The 24,138-nt window shown below is 50.3% G+C and overlaps 1 protein-coding gene and 1 long non-coding RNA gene across 4 annotated transcripts in view; one reads left to right on the forward strand and one right to left on the reverse strand.

Moving 5' to 3' along the window:
* Positions 1-1,161: 1,161 nt before the first annotated feature.
* Positions 1,162-24,138, reverse strand: part of LOC113876774 (protein BEAN1-like) — a 38,525-nt gene continuing 15,548 nt past the window's right edge. For 2 of the 3 annotated variants that reach the window (XM_027516385.1, XM_027516384.1), the window contains exons 3-5: positions 9,312-9,572; positions 4,618-4,768; positions 1,162-3,396 (exon numbers count right to left, since the gene is read on the reverse strand). In XM_027516385.1, the coding sequence (XP_027372186.1) occupies positions 3,069-3,396; positions 4,618-4,768; positions 9,312-9,572 (740 nt within the window). In that variant the 3' untranslated portion in view covers positions 1,162-3,068. The remainder of the gene's footprint in view (positions 3,397-4,617; positions 4,769-9,311; positions 9,573-24,138) is intronic. The other variant, XM_027516386.1, reaches the window with a different exon arrangement.
* Positions 2,727-13,419, forward strand: LOC113876775. The gene is made up of 3 exons (XR_003506579.1): positions 2,727-2,810; positions 6,296-6,373; positions 10,720-13,419. It is a non-coding gene; the product is annotated as an uncharacterized LOC113876775 (long non-coding RNA).

Consider the following 24,138-nt stretch of genomic DNA (forward strand, 5'->3'; position numbering starts at 1 on the left):
CACCTGAGCTGTGCACCGTGGTGTTTAGGACAGGGGAGTGGTTATTTTGTATACCATGAGAGGTGCTGAGCTATCTGGCTGTGCCTAGAGAGGTGCTGCGGGGTTGGGGTGGGGAGGGGGGCGGCAGGAATGATTCCTGTACATGGAATGCTTGAACGGTTTAAACCTCACGGAACATCCCAAGGGTGGAGGACAAGACCAGGACCAAAACAAGTTCCGTTACAACTATGAGTGTCTGCAGGCAGTGGGTTAGAAACTGGGAGAAGGGAATTTGCGTCTTTCAGGGGCTCACTGGCTTTGAACAGTGGTGGAAGGCAGCCAGCAGGTGGCAGTGTGGGCTTGCAGTGGGACCCAGGACAGGGCTGTACCGTCCTTCAGGATCACACCCCACTTTCAGGGCACTTAGGGGTTTAGGACTATGCTCATGGACTCTACCTGAATTCCAGTAGGAGGGAAGATTGACAGAGAAAGGGTACCTATCAGACAAGGGATCAACAACCAAAGCCAAAGTCTTATAGAAAGCAGAGACAAAAGAATTTCTGCAGAGGGGGAGAAAATGACTTACTTCAGTCATTTCAGCCTGATTTCCTCCCCCACACCTTCCCCACTGCTTCCTGATAGTCAAAGCTGTCCGAGTGTGGAGTGAAATGCCAGTCTTCTGGTGTTCCTGGAGTCAAGTCCTGCAAATTTATGGCTTGTCTTGGTGGCAGTTACACTGGCCAAGTCTTGGAGAATCGATGCCATGTTTTAGAGAGGTTTAAAAAAAAATTACGGCTTCCCAGGTGGCTAAAGAATCCACTAAGAATCTACTTGCTAAGCAGGAAATGTGGATTCAATCCTTGGTTCAGGGAAGATCCCCTGGAGGAGGACATGGCAACCCACTCCAGGATTCCTTTCTGGAAAATCCCATGGACAGAGGGGCTTGGCAGGCTGCTGGTCCTCCGGTGGCCAAGAGTCAGATACAACTTAACCAACTAAACAACAACAACAAAGTAACTGGTGTAAATCACCGACTACCCAAAATGTCCCTGTCCTAGAAGAATAACAAGGTTTCAGTGACTGCTGACTTTGAGAAAAGTAACATATTTTCAGTTTGCTGATTTAACCCTTTCCTTACAAGTGTCAGATGGTGCCAACCCCACCATGGGCTCCTTATTCAGGTTACTTCTTACAACATTTTTTATTGATATATTTATTTTGAACACAGAAAAGATACATTGTTGCTTATTTAGCGCTTAATCCAGGGACAAGAAAAGCTGCTTGGCTCCATCCCTTCAACACTGATGAGCATGTGGGGGTTTTTATCTCCCCCCCAACACCGGCACTCTCTAGGGTTGCAGAAGCAAGATGTGTTTCTTAAAAGAACCTCAGCCCTGGAGTGCATTTTAAAAGCTATACAGTACAACAGACAAGAGATTATTTTTTTGCCTAGAAAACAGTACACCACAAAGGTGGACAGAACTGCGTGTAAACAAGGTCCCTTCCCCGGGCAGAGTCAGGGGCGCCAGGATGCTACAGAACCTCTGGGTGGATTCCTTTCAGTTCTGCACCAGAAGAAATGCTATTTCTACAGAAAATAAGATTCACGATTGCCTTCCTCGCCACCTCTCTTCTTAAGAAAGGGATTACTAAATTGTCTTAGCCCTTTATTGGAGGAATGGAAATGTAGGGGAGAGGCTGGTTGGGGGTGCTGCAGTTTAAGGAGCGGGTGGGGAGGGAGGCGGGGTGGGTTGGAGGACTGCCGCTGGTGATGCTGGTGGGGATGCTCTTTATGGGCGCTGGGCTGCCACCCTCGTGCAGGCTGGGTCTGCAGGCATCAGCTCTGTTACCTGCGTGGTCTCTGATGGAAATTGCTGGGATTCAGGGGCCAAGGTCTAAGTCTGTTTACAACGAGGCCCATGTACTCCTTTCTGCGGTAGCCCCAGCAGCAAGGCTGAGATGCAACCACTGGTCCTCTCGCGGTGGCACAGTAGGGCCCACATCCCCTTGATTTCATTTGCGCCAGCACCATGGAGGGCAGACCAGAAGGTGCTGGCTCCCAACTCCCAACCCTGAGCCCCCACCTAGAGCGCCAGCACTGCTCCTGGGGTCCGTCTCCAGCCCACTCGAGCTTAGGCCATGAATGGCCGGCAGGGCATGCCCCTAGTGAGGGGCTGCTCCTCTGCCTCAGCGCCTGTCCCCAGCAAGGCCCCACCCCATCTTCTTTGAAGCCCCTCAGTCCCAGGCAGTGGTTGAATGGGCATGGGCACCGCCGTGACCCACTAACCACCACCCCACCACCACCACCGCACGCCCGCTGAGGGCCCTGTCCATCACTTGGGGCTTGGAGTGGGGGCTTTGGAGATAACTCCGCTACCACCACCAGACGGAGGGTGCTGGGCTAGGGATGGGGCAGGGTGTGGCAAGGGTTTCCAGGTTGTGCCTGGGCCCCCAGTCCCGTGTCCCTCACTCTATAAGTGGCAGGTGTTGTGGCTCTTCTGCCCTGGGGTGGGGACATAGAGACAGCGTGGAGCTGAGCCTCACTGAGGCCTGTCCCACCAACTGGGAGGACCAGCTGCCTCCTGGGGGTTGGGGGTGAGTTTGGGCAGGAAGCTGACCTGGGGTGGCTGAGCAGCTTCTGGGGGGCAGAGTCAGCGTTGGGGTCCAGGCTTTCCAGTGAGGGCAGGGCAGACAGCCTGGGGAGAGGGCAGAGTGAACCCCAGCCCCTTCTCTGCCTTCTTTCTCCTAGCACTGGCTCCAGGGGTATCACTGGCAGGCTGGGGAGGAGACTGGAGGTCAGGAGAGCTTCGTCTGCAATGAAACCTTCGCAGGTGGGATTGTGTATCTGGTGGGGGGGGGGGGAGGCCTGTGTGTGTGTGTGCACGCCTGTACACGTGAGGGACATGTCTGGATGTATGTGTGCACATGGGTGTGTCAGTGTGTGTCTGTCCAAGTTGTGTGTATATGTGTGCATGTGGGGGTGCCATGTGAGCATCCGTGTGTGTGTGTGTGTGTGTGTACACGCCTCTGTGTGCCTGAAAGATGTGATTCAGCCCTGAGGGGCCAGCAGGACCTGACCACCAGGTCGCTCACATGATCTGCTCTGGGCCCAAGGCCGGGGCCTGGGTTGGGGTGGGCGGGCCCTGGGAACTCTGCGGGCCTGGTTGCGGTCCAGGCAGTGGCAGCCGGCCTGATGGAGGGCTGGCCCCACACACAGCCTCATAAGGGGGCAGGGTGTCCATGGAGACAGTGCGGAGGCCACTCTGGCCCTGCGGCCTCTGCGCCTGCTGGTGTCGGCCAGGGCTGTGGCCATTGCCCACATCCAGCTCGGGGCAGGAGTCGGTCAGTGAGTAGGGGGGCGGGGCATCCGTAGGGATGTACAGCTGAGTGGCGCCCGGTCCCACACACTCCTCGTAACTGCAAGAGAAGAAGCTCCCTCAGGCCCTGTGTGAGCTGGCCTCAGTGGCAGGTAGCGGGCCGCCCCCCCTCCTCCCCCGCCCCACCTGCCCAGGGCTAGAGGCCTAGCCACAGTGACAGGCTGCCCTGGAGTGGAGCAGGCCAGGCCTTAGTCCCACTGACTCCAGTGAGACCCCTCCACTCCCTGGGGAGGGGCACCAAGCACACTGAGACCTGGATTCTGGCCCTGACTCAGCCTGGGTGTCCCTGTGAACACAAGTGACCAAGTCACCGAATGCTGGGTCCCAGATCTCTTAGAACAGCAGCCGCTACTGCCTTAGCATCTCCAGGTGGGGGTCCCAGTGTGGGGAGCACTGGTGGGGGCAGCCAGACACTCCTTGGTCTCAGGTCACCCCAAAGTGCTCCTTCAAGGGTTAGGGAGGACTTCCTGGGGGCCCCTCTGAACCTGAAGCTACAGGGCAGAAAATCACCCATCCTCCGGGAAAGTCCATCCCTCCCAGTGACCCTGGTGAGGGGGTGGTGGTAAAGAGTAAAAAGGTGATGGGGAGGATGGGGCTGTGTGCAGGGTGCAAGGGGGTCCCCTGGATGGGAAGTGCTGGTGTCCTGACTTCTCTTTCCAGGTCCTAAGTGGTGGGTAAGGTGCCTGAGAGTGGCTGCCAGGACAGGACCCAGAAGAGAATCCCCCCAAGACAGGGCCACCTGGTGGGCATGAGCGCAACTGGAGACAGTGACACCTGTCCCAGTGGGTGTGATCTGGACTTCAGGGGCTCATACTAAGGGTGACAGAGGATGAGATGGCTGGATGGATCACCAGTGCAGTGCACATGAATTTCAGCCAACTCTGGGAGATAGTGAAGGTCAGGGAAGCTCGGTGTGCTGCAGGGTGTGATGTAGTCCATGGGGTCGCAAAGAATCGGACAGGACTGGGCAGCTGAACAACAACCAAGGGGCTCGGGCCTGGACCCTCCACCTCGCTCCTCACCCATCCTGAAGCAACTGAACTTTTCTTCTTTTCACCTTTTGGAGTGTGTCTCGGTGACATCTGCTGAGTCACGCCCCACCTCACTTGGTCAGGAGGGTGAGGAGATGGCCGCGCCCACTGAGCAGATGTGTTCTGCCTTTGTACCATCTGGGGTGTTGCCAGTCCCTGTGGGGGCGGGGCTTCCTGTCTGGAGCCCCGCCCTCTCAGGCCCTCCTGCCGCCCCTGCGTGGCCTCCTTACCCGGGTGGAGAGTCTGGGTACAGCTCTTGGAGCACCGTGGCATCCACGTCCCCATCAGAGCTAAGGTCCAAGGGCGGAGGCCAGTCCTCGGCGGGGCTGCAGGCGTAGCGCATCCTGTGGCTCGGGCGGCCGTATATGTGCCCGTCGGACACTGCAGGGAATGGACGGACATTCGGCCTGGGTCTCAGGCTGGCGCCAGGGAGTCTGCCTGCGGCCACAGTCCTGTCACTATCCTGCCCCTCCCTCACCATGCACAGCTGCCTTCATCCCCTCAGTGAGCCCCAGAACATGAGTGCCAGTGCTCTGCTGAGTGTGTGTTGGGGGTGGTCACAGAGAGGAAGCAGAGCTGGCTCGGGCCTGGTGGGGCTCCCAGGGTGCTGAGCAGCCTGTCCTGGGAACAGCCAGGTCGTGAGCAAGCACATCATGAGCTTTGACAGGTGTCGTACTAGGGCTGTGGGAGCAGAGAAGGGCCTGACCCAGCCTGGAGGTGAGGGAGGGCTTCCTGGAGGAAAGGCTCTCAGAACTGAATCTTGTCTAGAAATCAGCCACGATAAGAGGGGCAAGCCTGGCAGAGGGAACAGAACAGCTCAGGTCAAGGGCGGTGGGGGTGCGGGGAGATGAGAAAGAAGACTGTAGTGTGAACAGGATGCTTTGAGCTGTGGAGAAGGGCTGGGGCATGACAAACGGGGAGGAAGTGTCGGGGAATGAGGACTGCAGAGGTCTCTGAGGTTAGGTCTCCCGCCCTTTAGGTTTCCCGGGGAGAAAACGGGGCTTCTATGATGAATCCTGGTGACTTGACAGACGACACTGTCTTCTGTTGTTTTTTTATCGCACAAGTACATCAAAGACTCTTGAAATGTCCTGAAGCTGAGAAACATATTTAACTGTGCTTGTGCAGCATCTACCAACAGAATCTTATTTTCTTAGACCTAGTAACACTGCTTAGGGAATGCCGACGGAGTAGTCTTCTCATTCTACAGCTGGGATTCAGAGAGGATCAGTGACTTGACAGAGGCCACACAGCAAATTACTGGTAGGGCCACAGGGTGACTGGATGTCCTGGCTCCTAACCCTAGAAGCTCTCCACCTCCCAGTTTCCAACAGGTCTGGCAGAGGCTGGAGGACCGTGGGAGCTACAAAGATGGCTGAGACATGAGGTCTCCGGACTGCCCTGGCCTCCCAGTTGGCCCCTCCCCTCGGAGGGTGGGGCCTGAAGTGGGCGGGGCTTGTCTGCTTTGGGTGAGACTTGCGACCTTTCTTTGAGGTCAACACCACTGTTGGGTTGCCCTTCCCATTGTATAGCCAGGAGCTCAGGGTCCTGTAGCTGGTAGAGTGTGCAGCTGGAATTCACGCATAGTCTGTACAACCCCAAAGACTGCTCCTTGCATTCCCCAAACTCTCTTTCCCATTCTTGACACATTGGTGAGTGGAAAAATCTGGATACAAAACTCCATCTGTGGGTACAATCCCAGGATTATCTACAGACATCACGAAAGCTCTTAGAAGAAAATATTCCAAACAGTGGCTCTGTTTGGAGGACAGGAACAGAACCCTTAATTTTTTATGTTTTCTGTATTTTAAAGGTTTTCCACAGTGATCACACATTACGCTTCTCCTAGGAAAAAGGACTCCAATAACATGCTGAGAAGATGCTGAAATGAGATTTGTTTCCTTTTAGGTCACCAGCTGAAGAATGAGAATTTGGGGAAGAAGTTGGGGAAGAAGCTGAGGAGAGAGGAAAACATGAAATGACTGGGTGAGAACAGAAGAGCTGCAGTGGCTGGCCCTGGGCTCCGGTGCTGGGTCCCATTCCCACCAGTGTTGGCGGGCAGGGCCCCGTCCACTGTGTGCTGGGGTAGGGGGCAGCCAGGGCTGTCTGGACCTCGGGAAAACTGAGGCTCTTTCCTGGTGGGCAGGCCTGAGAGCTGACGCTGCTCTTCACCTCTGTCTCCCTGTGGTTACTTTCCTTGGGCCCCCCACAGGCTGAGCATCTTAGGGAAACTGAGGCCACCCTGAGGCATTCACCTAGCCCAGACCACAGTCCTGTGATGACTCAGGTCAGCCCCAGACATCCAGGTGGGCAGAGCTCTCAAGGAACAGCTGGAAAGAAACTCCACTCCCCCAGTCTGAACTTCCCAAATTCCTTTCTCCTCTACCCTCATCAGCATGCACTCAGATAGTCCAGGGAGACCCAAATCTCTCTCTTCCCTTATTTACCCAAGTTAAGGTATACCTCTTTCATTATTCAGCCCCAGTCCAAGGTTAGCAACCTTACACAGGCTCCAGAGAGTGGGGAGGAGGAACTTGCATCCATAAGTGTCACTGTGCAGTAGCCTCAGGATCTTATTCACCCTCACAGGGATTTAAGAGAGGGACACAGTGGGTGCCTTCTTCTCGCAGATGAAGAAACAGAGATGTCAAGTCACTTGCTCTAAACCTCCAGCAAGTGAGAGAGGGCCAGATCCATCTCCTAAAGCTCAAACTCAAGACCTTTCCATCTTATGGAAACAGAACAAATTTCTTTCTCTTTCTCTTCTTCCTTCTTTCCTTCCTTTTTTCTTCCCTAGTCTCTCTGACTCATTCCTTCATTCACTCACTCCTTCACTCATTCTCAAACATTCACTGGCGCCTCTCTCTGCACCTGACCAGCCTGCAGAAGGGCCCTGAGGGCAGGCAGGGGAGGACTGACTTTGCTCCGAGGGCACCGGGGAGCCATTGCGTGGCACTGAGCAGAGGCTACAGTTCAATCGTGGTGCTTGTTCCATGGAGAAGGCCTTGGGGGCACCAGGCCAGCGGCTGGCAGCTGTAGGGGCTGCAGCATTAGTTATCTCAAGGGGGAGAGATAATGAAAATAGTTAACAGGAACTGGGCACTTACTCATAAACCAGGCACTGTGCTATTTTAGACCTGACAATAACTTTGGGGCAGGTCCCCATGTACCCATTGTATAGATGACTCACAGAGCTGAGTGACTTTCCTGAGGCTGCTTGGTAAGAAGTGGAGATGAAGGCTGCTGTGGACCCTGGGTCCGAGGTGCCTCTGAGATGTAAGAGCCTTGGGGCATCGGGTGAGGAGGATGGGTGGGGCCCGGAGCTGGAGGGTGCCTGAGATTGAGCAGGGGTGGGTCCTCCTGAGAGGACCCAGGGCTCAGGGTGGGGCTCTGAGGAACCTTGAGATTCCTCTTCTCAGGAATCTACCGGCAAGTCTGAGAAGAAGCCACCAGAGTGATGGGAGAGAGCCTGGAGAGGCTGAGTCACCGGAGCCAGGGAGGGTGTCTGAAGGACAGAGGGTCCCCCATGGCCAGGAGGCTGCTGCTCGTCGGAGCATGGTGGCTCTTGTGTCCCCTCTCCCCTGGCTTCTTTTCAAGCCTCCTGGCAGTCCCTGGTGTACCCCCTGAAGGCTGGGGGATGGCATGGGGGCATCAGCACCTCCAGGCCTCCTGCTGAGGCCCCAACGAGATGCCAAAGCCAGAGCTGAGAACAGAGGCGAGGGCAGGGAGGCGGGAGCCCCACAGCAGGGTCTCCAAGGCGACGGGGCCACGGGGCTGCAGTGAGTCAGCATCAGGCAGCAAAGGCCTGAGCCCAGATGCAGCCTGGCGGTGGCCTGCACTCACCCCACCTGCTCCGAAGTCAGAGCTGGGGGCTTGCTCATGTGACACTGGCCCCATGGCCCCACCACGCACTCAGGGCAGACTAGCCTGCCCGAGGCCTCTCTCTTTCCTCAAGGCCAAGGTCGACCTCTCCACTCAATCTTGGAAATTCCCTTGGCCCTCTCTCCTGAGCTCTAAGTCCCAGGCTCAGGCTCGGGTACATTCAAGCCACTCAACAAGTCCCTCTAGCTCCTGGTCTTTAAAATGGGCTACCACAGCTCTCGCTGGGAAAATGGGATGGGGTAGTGACTTCCTCTGCTGTGGAGCAGGTCCCTCTGGGCTAGGCCCGTGCTGGGCTGTGAGCTTAGTGCGAGGAGAGCTACAGCTGCCCAGCGTCAGGCACTGCTGGGGGTGGGTGCAGTGCTCAGGAAGTCCTGGAGTGGGGATCACCCCTGCCTGAGAGGAGGGCATGAGGAGGGGCAGAGAGGCTCTAAAAGGAGGAGGCATTGGTGCCAGGTCTGGAAGGACAAGCAGGCTTCTGTCAGATGGGGAGGTGGTGGGGAATGGCATTCTAGGCACAGGGAAGAGCGCATGCAGATGCGGAGGTGGGAGGGAGCAGGAAGGAGGCGCCTTGGGTGGGGGAGCAGGAGGGGTAGAGGGCAAGGGTCGGGCTCTGTGAGGTGGGCAGGCTGGCCATCCTGGGCCTGACTGGCTCCATCCTGGGGTGGGAGAGGTTGAGGGTGGTACTGGGCTCCTTGTTGGGGGGAGGTGGGCACGCTCTGGGCAGGAGCCTTGTGCTCCTCAAGGGTCAGGCTGGTGCTTCAAGGGCAGGAACAGGCAGGTTGGTCTCACGAAGGCTGGGGCTGGGGAGAAGACCTACACCCACTCTTTGACCTTCAGCCTCATCCTTGGCAGACAGCTGGGCTTCCCACACCACTGAGGCATTATGGTGAGTGCCTCTGGGCTCTTCCTGATCACTCAGGACCTCTATGAGGCAGCCTGACCACCCTGTCCCACCCACGGTAGAGCCACCACCTCCCTGCTGCTGCCTGGGTGACAATCGGACAGGGGGCCTGGGGGTGCCCAGGGATGGGCAGCAGCTCACCGTAGCCCTGCTCGTACTCTCGATGGCGCCGGCGGCGGCGGTGGCGGCGGCGGTGGTGGCGGCGGTGGCGCTGGCGCTGGCGCTGGAGCCGGGCTTGCCTGTCCCTGCGGATGCTGCCCACGATGATGGTAATGCAGGAGAGGATGATGACCACGCCTATGACCGCGCTCGCCACCAGCACGGGGGACACGAGCAGGTGGCTGTGCTCCGAGCTCTCCGAGAACGTGGGATAGAAGTAACTGGTGCGGTTGTACCGAGCTACTGTGGACAGAGAGAGACACTGAACAGAGATCCTGCCCCACACCTTCCTCCTGCCTCCCTGCTGCCCTGCGAGTTATCCCTCCCTCGGTGTGCGTGTTAAGTGACTCCAGTCGTGTCCAACTCTTTGCGACCCTACGGACCATAGCCCACCAGGCTCCTCTGTCTGTGGGATTTTCCAGGCTGGAAACTGGAGTCGGTGGCTGTGCCCTCCTCCAGGAGATTAGTGCCGCCTGGGAAGCCCTCATTCCTAAGTAAATGGAGGCTACTGTGGCCCATGGACTTTATCCTGACTGCTTCTGCTAGGGAGGAAGGGAGGAGTGCCTTGCCCACATCCTGCCCCCCACCCCCACATCTACAGGAGCCTCTACTAGTGAGGATTGACCTCTTCTCCTCTCCCCTGAAGCCTCTGCCTGGGAGCTCAGCCAACTCAAAGATAGGGAAAAAGGAAGCTCAGAGAGGGCAACGGACTTGCTCAAGGTCACACAGCAAATTAGTGGCAGAGCTGAGGCTTGAACCCAAGATCCAGTGCTAGACCAGGACTCTCCTCCACCAAGGCACGAGGTTGGAAGGTCAGTGTGACTTTGCCAAGGTCTTAGGAATGGATGGAGGATACTCGTGCATTGGAGTTTGAGGACAAACCATACTGGTCTCCTGCTTCGGGGGTGAATCCTACCCAGGGGACACCAGGGAAATCAGGCGGGCCTGGGCCTGCGGGCAGTAACTGACCCAGGCAAGTCAGGGGGCTGGATCTGATCAGGGAGGACTTCTCGGAGAAGGTGAAATTTGGAGGTATTCCAGGCAGGGGAAGAGCAAGGGCAAAGGTGCAGAGAGGTACGAAGGGGCTTCTAGGAAGGGGTGTGACATGGCAGGAGTATGGGAAGACGAAAGAACCTTGTCTAGGACCAACAGCTGGGTCCCTGAGAGCCCTACTAAAGGAAGCTTCTGGGAGCCATGATGGCTTTGTCCTCCCGATGGATAAGATGATGGAGCCCTGGGGGCTGGAGCACCAGGGAGGGGTTAGAATCAGCCAAGAGCATCCACGGGCCTCTGCCCAGGGAGAACCAGCACCTCATTAGTGAGTCTCTGTGACTGCTCCTTAATTCCCTCCCACTCAGCTGGGCTGGGGTGTGGATTTCCTCTTTTACAGATGTGTGAACTGATACTCAGGACTGGTAAGTGACAAGCCAACGGTCATTCTGTTACTCCGTGGTCAAGTCAAGCAAGAACTCAAGCCCAAACTTCCAAGTCCAGAGCTCACTGCACTCTGTGTCCCCATCCCTGGCATGCTGGTCCCACCTCCCCAGAGCGAGTGAGCCGCAGACACTCGGTGAGCCACAGGGGCAGGGCAAGCATTCCTGGGCCCTGTTCTGAAAGGGGTCCTTCTGTCTGCCCTCCCAGAGCCGAGGTCCTACGCCCTGTTCTGCATCTGTCATGTATGATTATGCATGGTTTCCAGGGCTTGTGTCTGAGTGCCCTCTGTGTCCTCAAGCTCAGCCCTGGGTCCAAGTTCACCAAAGGTGCCCAAGGCATATATTGAATGGGTGGCTCCAGCCTTGAGACCAGATGAAGAAGTGGCAGGGAGGCCCTGAACTCCCTCGTGGGAATGAGGTCTCTGTCTTGGGTGTCTGAGGGTACTGTACTGAGAATGCTGTAGGAGGGCCCTGTTCCCAGGTGAAGGCCTGGACTTAGGCAAATCAGAAGCTGGAAGCTCAGCTGTGGCCACCTGTTCCTTCTTATCCCTTTCTAGCACCATGTCCAAAAGCCTCTCCCACATTCAGCCCATGGCAGGGACAGGGAGGTGAAGCAGGAACTTGGGGTTGCTGCCTGAGCTGTGAAGATGCCCGGCCAGCAGTTCTGCCCATGCTGGTAGCTCTTGAAACCTACTGACATTCATTAGGAGCGGCTGGCTTGAAATCCTTACTTTCTGGGCCAGTATATCATCCTACCTGAGAGCCAAGCCTTTGCCTGCTGAAGTTCATTGTAAGCTGCTCTCCTGCAGGTGCATTCACTGGGGAGAGGGAGAGACCCTTGGCTTTGGCTGGGCATGTGTGCTTCTTGACCCCGTGATATGAGAATGTCAGGGTATGTGAATTTCTGGGATTCTTTGGGGGCCAAACGCACACCACTGTTTTGAGAGCCCCTGCTATGTGTAGGCTCTGTTTAAAGAGCTCACTTCATCCCTGAAGCTATGTTCTCCCCATTTTAGAGGTGAGGATACTGAGGCTCAAAAATATTAAATGACCCACCGCAATCATATAGCCAGTATACAGCTAATTGATAACCATTCTCTTTCTGTTTGGCCCAGGATCAAGCCTCAGCATCCTTTCCTTTTTTAAAACATCCTTTCCAACATAGCACTTCACACAGTGATTACCCTGGTCATGAAGTGAAGCTTGTGGCCACCGCTCATCTAGTCCACAGTGCTGCCACTTCTGAGCCAATGACCAGGCTTTGGCTTTTACTAGGTCTGAACCAGGGGCCACTCTGTTACCATATTCTCTCTAATAAAGCACAAGCCAACTGGCCATCCAACCAATGTCACCGTCTTCCCATCTACCATGTGGCCTCTCCCCTTAGAAGCCAATGGTAGGACTTGGGACTGTCAGAGACAGTCAGTCCTCCTTGGGGAGCATAGGAGCGTATGGAGTCCACACTCAACTGGTTCAGTATGTCCCAGCTGCTGCGATGGCTTGGGACACTCTGGCCACCCCATGATCCAAGGCAGATGGGCTACTTAGAAAGCTGGCCAAGGCAAGGTTGTGGGTTCCCAGAATAAAAACCTAGGGCAGGATGTGTGTGAGTGCGTGCCTGCCCTGCTCGGCATGCAGTACCTTCTGCCAAGGTGCCAGTCCCATGGGGTCACCTTGAAGATGACTTGCTGCCACCTGCTTCAGCTGCTAAGGGGAGCCTCACCCTCCTGGCAATGCTGGGCTCATTACCAGCCAGGCGTGGAGATGGCAACACCGCACCTGCATATGAAGCCAGTTTGGGCAGGCATCCGCCTGTATGGCTGGTGAGAAATTAATCTTCCAGTCACTGTGACCGGCGGAGGTAGGCGCTGCTTTAAATTATGAGGGAAATTCTTCCAATTTCCAAATGCAGGGTCCACTTCATCAACGAGATAAAAATGACTGCAGAAAAACGACATGATGCTAACACCCCTTCCCACCCCTTTGCCTCCATGTCCCCCATACCAGCTGCAACAAGGACAGAAAATGAGGCAAGCTTTGCCTCTAGCCTGATTTTCTTCCCAAGTAGCCTCTACAAAGGTGCTGATGACCAAGAGGAAATTGTACCCTGAGATGTGGCCCTTCCTCCACACACCAGCATGATGAGCTAACTTCTGCTGAGCACCTACTATGTGTCCTGCACCATGCTTGGTACTTTTCATGTACTAGTTCATTTAATTCTTATGATGGCCCATGATGGGAACTCCAATTAACAGGTAGAGAAACTGGGCCTCAGAGAGGTTAAGTGATTTGTCCAATGTCACACAGCCCACAAAGAGGGACCCAAGTCAGTGGGCAGCCAAAGCCCTGTGCTCTTAGGCAAGATGCTAGTCTGTGGCTAACAGGCACTGTGAGATAGAACTCATGTTTTCAGGATCTTGCTAAAGTGAAAATTTCCTCTCCCTAAAATTGAGCTTTGCTTCCTCCTGACCACCTTATATGTAGCAACGTAGACCATGACCTAAGTCTTATTCAGGGTGAAAGTATATCAACAGCTAAACATTGCATGTCATGTTTAGCTAAACTAAGCCTTTAAACAGCTAAACATCCCTGGGTCAGGAAGATTCCCTGGAGAAGGAAATGGCAACCCACTCCAGTATTCTTGCCTGGAAAATCCCATGGACAGGGAAGCCTGGCAGGCTACAGTTCATGGTGTTGCAGAGTCAGACACGACTGAGCACATATATTGCTAAGTTTTGAGGGGCTGGCAGAGGTCCACTATTAAAATCTAGAAAAATCAAAAGACCGTTCTTGGGTTTCCCCTGGTGTCCAGTAGTTAAGACTCCATGCTCCCAATGCAGGGGCCCAGAATCCATCCCTGGTCAGGAACTAGATCCCAGATAACACAACTGAAGATTTCATGTGCGGCAACTAAGACCAAGCACATCTAAATTAGGTGAAAAGGCTGTCCTTTAATTCAAGGGCAAAGAGGAGACTTCCAGGGGCCTGGTCCAAGTGTTCTAGGGGCGCCTTCTGGCTGAAGAAAGGGATAGTGTATGTGTATGTTAGTCGCTCAGTCGTGGCTCTTTGCCACCTCTGTCCATGGAATTCTCCAGGAAAGAGTACTGGAGTGGGTTGCCATTTCCTTCTCCAAGGAATCTTCCCAAGAAAGGGATATATCATAAACACACGAAGGCTGCTGCCAGGCTCCACGTGAGCGTGGAGCGAGGGTGGAGCGGTGCATAGACCAAAGGGCATGCGTGGAGCGTGGAACGTGAGTGGGCGAGCGTGGGACGTGCGTGGCGTGTAGGTGGAGCATGGGGCGTGCGTGGAGCGTGGGTGGAGCGTGGAGGAGGCCGAAGCCCCGGCTCCCGGGCTCTGAGTGGAGCCAGGCTCAACTGAAAGCTCTTGACGGTGAGCTGTTCCTGAGAGAGTTCCTCCGCCGCGCCAAGCTGAAGTCCTGTGAGCACGCCGCAGACACAGCCCTGGTGCTCTCCCGACGCTGCGCATGGGGTCCTGAGGCTCCTGTCGGGGCGGGGATGGTGCCTGGGTCCGTGGGCCGCCGCCGGGCCAGGCAGAAGCCAGCGCTTGCGCCTTCGGACTTCTGCTTCAGACTGTGACTGGGAACCACTGGTGAGTCAGGCCCTCAGTGACCCCGGCTTGGGGTTGGGGCCGGGTCTGGCGCTTGCCTCCTCTCTGTGTGAAAACATGGCCACTCCCATTTACAGGACACTGAATCTTGGTGGGTTGAAGTTTGTCCACCTGGTTTTGTGGCAGAGCTGGGATTTGAACCCGGGTGTGTCTAATACTGCATGAACTTGTGGCCCAAGGCAGAGGCGGAGTTGGGAGAACTGGGCTACATTCCTGGTTCTGCCACTTACTCTCTGTGTGACCTTGGGCATGTTCTCTGCCTTCTCTGGACCTGCTCACTGTTTGTCTGAAAGATGTTTATTCTTGGATCCTGAATCGTTCTTCCTGAAGGGTGGGTAAAGGAGTAGGGAGGAGGTGGGAGCCCGGTGAATGCAATGGGGGAGGCAGTGAGATCAGAAGATTGCTCTTTGCAGCCTGAAGCCACCTAGGACCACTGGTAAAGGAAGGGCACCAAGGCACCGAAGGTGCTGAGCCACCGTCTTTAGTTCTCCAGTCCTGCCCTTATCTTCAGAGATGCTGGCTGGAGGAAGAAGGGGGCTGCGGACAGAGATCTGACTGATGGTCCCCATCACAGAAAATTCTGAACGCATTTGTCACGGGTCCGCTTCCCTAAGTCTGGCCTCAGCAGTGCACTTCTTCTCCACTGCTGGAGCCACCAGGGTGAGGCTGTGAAGTCATTGGATAAAATCTGGGGAAGAGGATTCAGGCTCAGTCTTTTCTTTGCTCACCAATGGCTGGTCCCAGCCTCCCAGCTGGGACTAGGGTAGGGGGACACGGCAGGGCAGGCTCACTACACGTGGGCACTTCTGAGTCCTGTCCCCTTCTTTTTTGGGGCAACTTCCCAGCCCACTTGTCACCTGCCGATACCTATCCTCTTGTCACCAGGAGACTGTGATGGAGAGAGATTAGGGCACTGGGGGCAGGTCAAAAACATCCACATAGGGGCCGGGTCTTGCAGGATGAACCAGCAGAACAAGAGCCAGGGAGGGAGGAAGGGGCCTGGGCAGGAGTACAGAAGGGTGAGGTCACAGAAGAGCTCAGGGAAGGAGGTGCTCCTGGGGTGAGGCTGTGGGCTGCCACGTGAACACTGGGATTATGAGGCTGGGGAAATGGCTGCTTGGTGTTCAGGATTCTTCTTACAATGGAAATGTACCTCTGCAAGATGTCAAGGCCCTGACAGGTTTTACTTCACTGTCTGAGGCATTACAAGTAGGGCAGGTTATAGTGGAAACTGAGGATTAGAATGTGAAGTCATCCACCCCTCCATTAATTCACTCAACCAACCGATTATCCACCCTCCCATGTATTTATGTACCTAGGCATCTACTCAGGATCCACTTGATCATCCATGCATCCATCCATATATCAATCATCCATCCACCCACCAGTCCTCACTAAGTGCTTCTCTGCCTGGATACATGCGAGGTGCTAGGAACATGTATGTGAGTCAGCTAAAATGAACCTCTCAAACTGTAGAAAGCACAAATACCCCAGTGCTCAGGGGGAAAGTCTTGGTAGATCATGGAGTTCTCTGCTCTCATGTTATGCAGAGTAGCCCTGCTTCTCTCTGTTTATACATCAGAGTTAATAGGAGAGTGCTCCACTGCCATGTTTAAGAACTTTAGCCACTGCATTAAAATATAACTGGGAAAATAAAAGTGACCACCCACAGGCCGTTCATGACTCTATAAATATAAGATGAAAATGATTTATTCCACTATTAAGATAGATTCTGCCACTTAAATAAACTCACCAAAATTAACTCACATGTACTTTTATGTATCCAAACTCCATAGCTTACCATCCTGTCATCATTCACTAAGGTTTTATCTCCAGTTTGATGAACAATTTATTTGTTGGCTGGAGAACTCACAGACCACTTTTCCCTGTTTCTGCAGAGGAAGTGGTGAACTGGCTGACATTACAAAATCCAACCACAGCGGAATGAGACTTTCAACTTGAACCCACACCACCAATCTCTCATTTTCTTGCTAGAGTCATCAGTGGCCTTGAACTCATTGTCTCTACTCTTCCACCATCACCTAGAGTTGGCTTTTCGGCTGTTTTCTGCGGAGGACACAGGCTTTTATAACACCAGCAGTCACTGTGCCTGCTTGATGTGTAGGAAATAGGGGCCCTGTGTGGGGAAGCAGCTGGATGGCAGCTGGGGGCTGGCTTGGCCCACCCATCAGCTGGGGCATTAGCTGTCACATCCCCATCTGCATTGTGCTGTGCTTAGTCGTGTCCGACTCTTTGCGACCCCATGGACTATAGCCCACCAGGCTCCTCTATCCATGGGATTCTCCAGGCAAGAATACTGGAGTGGGTTGCCATTTCTCTCTCCCTCATTTGCATTATGAGCCTCAAAATCATGGCTTCAGAAAATGACCATTTACTACAATTTGGTCTTTCCAGGAAGTTCATGAATAATTAATTGATACATAAAATGTTAAATTCATGAATGCTTCAAATTATCATCAACTGTCCCCCAAGCTGGGCCAGCCTAGAGATGTGTTCTTGGGCCACAATGGCTGAGCCCCCACCCCAAGTACTATCATCATTCTTAGTTTTGTTCTGGCCTTTTGCTTTTGTGGGTTCTGATTCTGGAACATATCACGGGACTTTGTCCCCTGCTCCACTGAAGTTCCCTCAACTAGAATTTATAAGGGCATGTGGGAAGCCACCAGGGCAGCAGTGTATTAAAAATAATACAGTATGAGGAGAAAAGACCTATTCCAGGAATGCAAGAATGGTTTAAGACCACGAAATCTATTAACGTAACATGTCACTTCAAGAGGTAGAATGAGAGAAACTACTAGACCAGGCAAAGATACGTACTTCTTGGCCACATTAGATACGAATGATCTCAAATGCTGACAGCATCACACTGAACCATGGAGCTTTGGAGTAGTTTCTCAGCGTGTAGCTCATGGAACATAGATTTCTAAAAACATGGAGTGTTTGTGGAGAAGTCCTGAATCCCCTCAGTCCCCAAGGTTGCTCTGCAGCCCTGAGCTGGGGCACCCCAGCCCTAGTCCTAATGCCTTTTATTCACCAGCATTCAGTGTCTGAGGTGAATGGCCCTAGTGTCCTCTGGGAGAAGGGTCACTCCTCAGCCATCTTCCTCAGGGCAGTGGTGGTGTGGGGGGAAACCCCAGAGCTCCTCCACCAAAGCTGACATGCATCTGGTCCTCGGACCTTGCCAAGTCAGAGAGTCCTGGGTTCAGATCTTGGCCCTGCCTCTTGCAGGTGGTCTCTGGGAAGTTTACCCCTCTGAGCTTCTAGCACTTCAATTGCAAAATGGGAACAGCAATTTCTTTGAGCTAATTAAAGCACACTGCTTAGCAGGATGCTTGGAACACAGTAGGTGCTCAATATTTGACAATTAAACCTTAAAATCTTAACAAAACATTCCCTAGACATAGTGCTAAATATGAAAGGCAAACGGTAAAGCTTCAATAGGAAGACACTGTAGAACATCTTTATGATCTTGAATTTCTTAAACAGGATACAAAGGTATTAATACTGACTGAAACAATGGGTAAGTTGTACTATATTAAAATAAAGATCTTTGGTGGGAGTTTGGGCTTCAAGGTGGGCAAGGGGCATGGGGACTGAGATGTGAACAGGATCAAGGACATGGCTAGAGCAAGGGGAAGATTTTGAAAGAGTTTCTAAATAATTTGTAACCTGCCCTGGGACACTGGTGAATGCTTCTCAGGGAGGAACCTGTCTGTACAGGTGCCTGGAACCAGATAATAGATCCCAAGACATAGAAGGCTCCTCTTCACATTCTTATGGGAGCCTCCATTTTTGCATAATTAGCTCTTTCACTCTAATACTCAAGAGAGTAGCCACACTGTCACTTACAGGAGTTCAGTGTCAAACAGTAGTAACTGAGTATAATGCTTCTTGTGATGATAGAGGAAAACTCATTTGGAAACCTTGGTCTCATGTTCAATGAGGGGACCTAAAACAGCCTTTCTTCAAGTCAGTGATAAGTAAAAAGCCCCACAGGATTCCTTTTCAGTTCGAAAATGCAAGTCCTTGCAGCAGCTGACAGGGAATGTGCGATATGTACCCGGGCTGTCTTTTGATGGTGACTCATGTCGCCAGTGCCTTTGCCACCTCTGATTACCTGTGTTTCAGTATTAGTGTCGCTTTAGTACTTTCAATCCTGTAAAGATTTTTGCAGTGGAAGTATAACTCTTGATTACCCACTAAACTTGGCAACACTTTAGTTTCTTACCTACTAAACATGGTCTTCATTCAGTTTTTATGATATGTTTTTGCATTCTCCTCTTCTCTAAATCAAAGCCAGTGTTGAACAAAGGGATGATGCCGTGCATGTCTTTCTCCTCTTGTGTGTGTTCCATGGGCGCGCCCTCCCCATGGCTCTTGTAATAAGACTATGGTGTATAGCTGGGCCTTTCATTCTTGAGCACTTAAAAATAAATGGCACTGCAGGAGAAGTGCTGGCTGTGCTAGGATTGAGCAGAAATTGATTTTGAAACGATAGGTAAACATTTGTTAAATCAGACACTGAATTTCAGCCACTGTGGTGGTTGAGCTGTTTAGTTTATTGTTTTTAATGCTCAGTGTAATTCCTATTTTAAAAGAATTTAAGGAACACTCCATAGGTTTCTGAATATATGGACTCGGAAATTCCATACTGGCTGGGAATTTGATAGTTATGTTGTCCTAGATAATTGGATTTTACGCTTAGTAGATATGGCAGTGTGCTAGCATCGCTCAGGTGTAATTGATCATTGTGCTGTCTGGCAAGGATAATGTGAGAGCCGTGCCCCAGTGTGACTGTTCTTATTGTTTAGAGAGTGTTGGTGACTTACTGTGCAAGTATATAGCCATGTGTACTGAAATTGTCCTTAAACTGTTGGGATCACAGTCATTATTTTAGTTTTAGAGGTACTTTTGTATCTTGGAAAAAATAAGAAAGAAATTTAAAAGTTTAAGTTATTTCACAAGCAGTCTCTTTAAATTTCATTTAGCCTAACACCTAAAATTTCAATAATAGACAAAAACTCTTTAATAAGACTGCCATCCAACTTAAAAGGTGCCCACCTTGGCTTTTACATTTATAAAAATGTATTATTTGTAGTGCATCAGCAGGATCCTCTGCTCCTAAGAAGTCCAAGAGGGTATCCCCTAACTGTATGCTCCATATCATTTTATTTTCTGTAAATTTTAAAGTTAAATACCAATAAAGCAAACAGTTATATATAAGACTTGATAAATACTCTCTATATAAAAATTTGAGAATATCTTTGAATGCAAAGACATGGTTATAAGAGTCAAAAAATCTTCCAGGGACGTCCCTGGCGGTCCAGTGGACTTTACCTTCCAATGCTGGGGGGTGCGGGTTTGACCCTGGTTGGGCAGCTAAGATCCCACATGCTTCTCAGCCAAAAACACTAAACATAAAACAGAAGTAATATAGGAACAGATTCAATAAAGACTTAAAAAATGGCCTGTGTTAAAAAAAAATCTTAAAAAAATAAAGCACTCCACAAAGAGGAAGAAGATTTTTGCAATAATATATCCAACACAGGTCTGGTATTCAGAATATATAAAGACTGCCTAGAAATTAATACTAAAAAGACCCAATTAAAAAAAAAAGTGGGCCAAAGGCTTAAATAATCACTTCACAAAAGAGGATATCCAGGGTGCTAGTACACTGTACTTAATAACTAGAGAAATTCAAAGGAAAACCACCAGGTGATATTTCTACTATTTTCCAGAATGGCTGAAGTGAAAAAATTCAGAGCAAGCACTGGTGAGGATGGAGGGCAATTAGAACTCATATATTGATGACAGGAGAGTGGACTGGTACTGCCTTTCTGGAAAACTGTTTAGCCCTATCTATTAAAGCCAAACATATGGATGTCCTATAACCCAGAAATTCCACTCCTGGGCAGAACGAATCCTCCAACAGAAATGCGTCAATATGTTCACATACTAGAACAGTGCTGTCCAATATGGTAGTCACTAGCCACACGTAGCTGCTTAAATTAATGAAAATTAAATTAAAAATTCAATTCCTCAAAATTGGAGATGATTCAAAGAAACTGAAAGATGTCCCATGCTCCTAGATTGGAAGAAATAATATCATTAAAATGCCGTAGTATCCAGAGCAATCTATAGATTTAGTGTATTCCATACCAAAATAGCCATGATATTTTTTGTAGAACTAGAACAAATAAACCTAATATTTATATGGGACCACAAAAGACCCTAAATTGCCAAAACAGTCCTGAGGAGAAAGAACAAAGCCGGCAGTGCACACAGTACTATGTATAAGACAGATAACTGAAGGGACCTACTGTATAGCACAAGGAACTGCTGAGTGTTCTGGGATAATCTATATGAGAAAAGGCTCTGAAGAAGGATGAATGTATGTGTATAATTGAATCGCTTTACACCTGAGACTAACAGAACATTGTAAACCAACTATACTCCAGTAAATACAGAACAAAGCTGGAAGTATAACTCTGCCAAATTCAGACTATCCTACAAAGTTATAGTAAGCAAAGTAGTATGGTATTGGGACAAAAACAGATACATAGATCCATGAAACAGAATAGAGAACCTAGAAGTAAACCCCTGCACCTATGGTCAATTAATCTACAACAAAGGAGGCAAGAATATACAAAGGAGAAGAGACAGTCTCTTCAACAAGTGGTGCTGGGAAAACTAGATAGTTTCTTGTAAAACAATGAGATTAGAATATTCCTTCACACCATATACAAAAATAAACTTTAAAAGAGTTTAAAGATCTAAAGGTAAGACCTGAAACCATAAAACTCCCGGAAGAGAACACAGGCAGAACACTTTTTGACATAAATTGTAGCAATATTTCCTTGGCTCAGTCTCCTAAAGCAAAAGAAATAAAAGCAAAAATAAATAAATGGGACCTAATTAAACTTAAAAGCTTTTGTACAGCAAAAGAAACCATCAACAAAACGAAAAAACAGCCTACATAATGGGAGAAAACATTTTCAAATGATGAGCCCAACAAGAGATTACTGTTCAAAATATATAAACAGCTCACACTGCTCAAAAAAAAAAAAAAAAAAAATCGAAAAATGGTCAGAAGACTTGAATAGACATTTATCCAAAGAAGACATACACATGGCTAACAGGCACATGAAAAGATGCTCCACATTGCTAATTATTAGAGAAATGCAAATCAAAACCACAATGAAGTATCACCTCACACTTGTCAGAATGGCTGTCATCAAAAGGAAACTCAAATAACTAATATTGGAGAGGATTTGGAGAAAAGGAACTCTAGTTCAGTGCGGGTGGGCATGTAAATTGGTGCAGGCACTGTGGAAGACAGTATGGAGAGTCCTTAAGAAACTACAAATAAAACTACCATATGATCCAGCAAAAAAACCACAAATAAAACTACCATATGATTCCACTTCTAGGTATATATCTGACGAAAATGAAAACACTAATTATAAGAGATACATGCACCCCAAAGACCCCATGGACTATATACTCCATGGATTTCTCTAGGCCAGAATAGCCTTTCCCTTCTCCAGGGAATCTTCCCAACCCAGGTATTGAACCCAGGTCTTCCACATTGCAGGCAGATTGTTTACCAGCTGAGCCACAAGGGAAGCCCAAGAATACTGGAGTGGATAGCCTATCCTTTCTCCAGTGGATCTTCCCAACTCAGGAATCAAACTGGGGTCTCCTGCATTGCAAGCAGCTTCTTTACCAAATGAGCTATCAGGGAAGCTCCCCAATGTTCACAGCAGCACTACTCACTATTACCAAGATATGGAAGCAACCCAAACAACCCATCAACAAACAGTTGGATTAAAAGGTGTGACTCCATATATATTCCATATATATATATATTGAATGGAATACAAAAGGAATGAAATAATGCCACTTGTAGCAACATGGGTGGGACCTATAGAATATTATTCTTAGTGAAATAAGACAAGGAAGCCAAATACTATATGAAGTCACTTATATGTAGAATCTTAAAAATTATACAAAGGAATGTATATACAAAACAGAAACAGACTCACAGATATAGAGAACAAACTTGTGGTTACCAAAGGGGAGAAGGAAGGAACAAATTAGGGATGTGGGATTAATAGATACAAACCACCGTACATAAGATAGATCAGCAACAAGGATATACTGTATAACACAGGGAATTGTACCCATTATCTTGTAATAACCTATAATAGAGTATAAACTGCAAAAATGCTGAGTTAGTATGCTGTACACCTGAAACTACCTGTATTGTAAATCAGCTGTACTTCAGTTAAAAAATTTAGTCTTCAGTTGCACTAGCCACATTTCAAGGGCTCAGTGGCTGCAAGTGGCTAGTGGCTATCATATTGGGCAGTGAAGATGTAGAACATTTCATTATTGCGGAAAGCTCTGTTGGACAGCATTCTACTAGAACGTTCACTATTCATCGCCTCAACCTGAAGAGTACTCAGATGTCCACTAAAGTAGAATGGATAAGTTATTTGTGGTATATTGACACAACGGAATATTACACAGTCCATTGTGTCAGTGTACACAATGTGATGAGAATAAGTGATCTACATTTATACACAATACTGTCATTGAATCTCATGACAGAATATTGAGCACAAGAAGCCAGACCAAAAGAGAATATCCTGTATGATTCCAAACATATAAAGGTCAAAACCTAGAAAAGCTAATTTATAGTGACAGGTGTCAAGACAGTGGTTGAGCTGGGCATGGCGCAGGGGCTGGAAGGGCACATGGCCAGAGCTGTGGGCTGCAGCTCATGATGTATTTCTCGATCTGAGTGTGCTGCGTTTGTGGATTCAGCTGTACACTAATGATCTGTGCGTATTTCTGTATGTGTGTTTTATACAGTGGTGTGCTGGCAAACCAGCTTTTCAGGAAAAAAAATTCCTGATTTGTAGTGTTGTTTGCCAATTTCTACGGTGTAAAACTCCCATCATGATGGATTTCAGGCTGGCTACCAATGATTAAATGGGTCATTAATCTCCTGAATATTTAGCTACTCACTCTTGTGAGCTGGTATTTCTCCACTACACAAACAGACAAACAAAAAAAACTAACCCTATAGAATCCCCATAAAAAGGACTCCTCAGTTCAGTTCATTTCTCACTTCAGATATTTAGAGGTCCTCCTGAAGACTTGAGGCCCAGAGAACAAGGACTGAGCAGGCAAAAGGGGAAGGTTTTGTTGGCCTGACTGTCCACTGCCTCCATTTTAGACTGAGGGGGCACCAGGTTCTAACAGCCTTTGTCCTTTTAAAGACTAGCTTGGTAAGCCAGTCCTGGTATTACCATTCCCTGATGGACAGGGAGGCCTGGCGTGCTGCAATTCATGGGGTCACAAAGAGTCGGACACGACTGAGCGACTGAACTGAACTATGATTGGCTTAGGGGTGGACATGCAACTAAATACTGGCCAGTAAGACATGAGGGTGGTCTTCTGGGAACTTCATGCTGGGGAACTTCTGGGAAAAGTTGTGTCACTGCCTGGGTTGATGTTGGCCATCTTACAATGGAGCCATCTTACAATGGCCACCTTACAGTGGAGCAAGAAGATGGAAAGAACATGGGTCCTCAGTGATGTTCATCTCTGACCACTGAAACTGAGGCCCTACAGCTGCTCCATCTCAGGATTTCCCTCCCCATGTGGAAATAAGGTCTTCATTTTTTTTTTTTTTAAGACATGGCTTGGATCATAGT

Source organism: Bos indicus x Bos taurus, chromosome 18, assembly GCF_003369695.1.
Source record: "Bos indicus x Bos taurus breed Angus x Brahman F1 hybrid chromosome 18, Bos_hybrid_MaternalHap_v2.0, whole genome shotgun sequence".
In the NCBI taxonomy this organism is placed as follows: domain Eukaryota; kingdom Metazoa; phylum Chordata; class Mammalia; order Artiodactyla; family Bovidae; genus Bos; species Bos indicus x Bos taurus.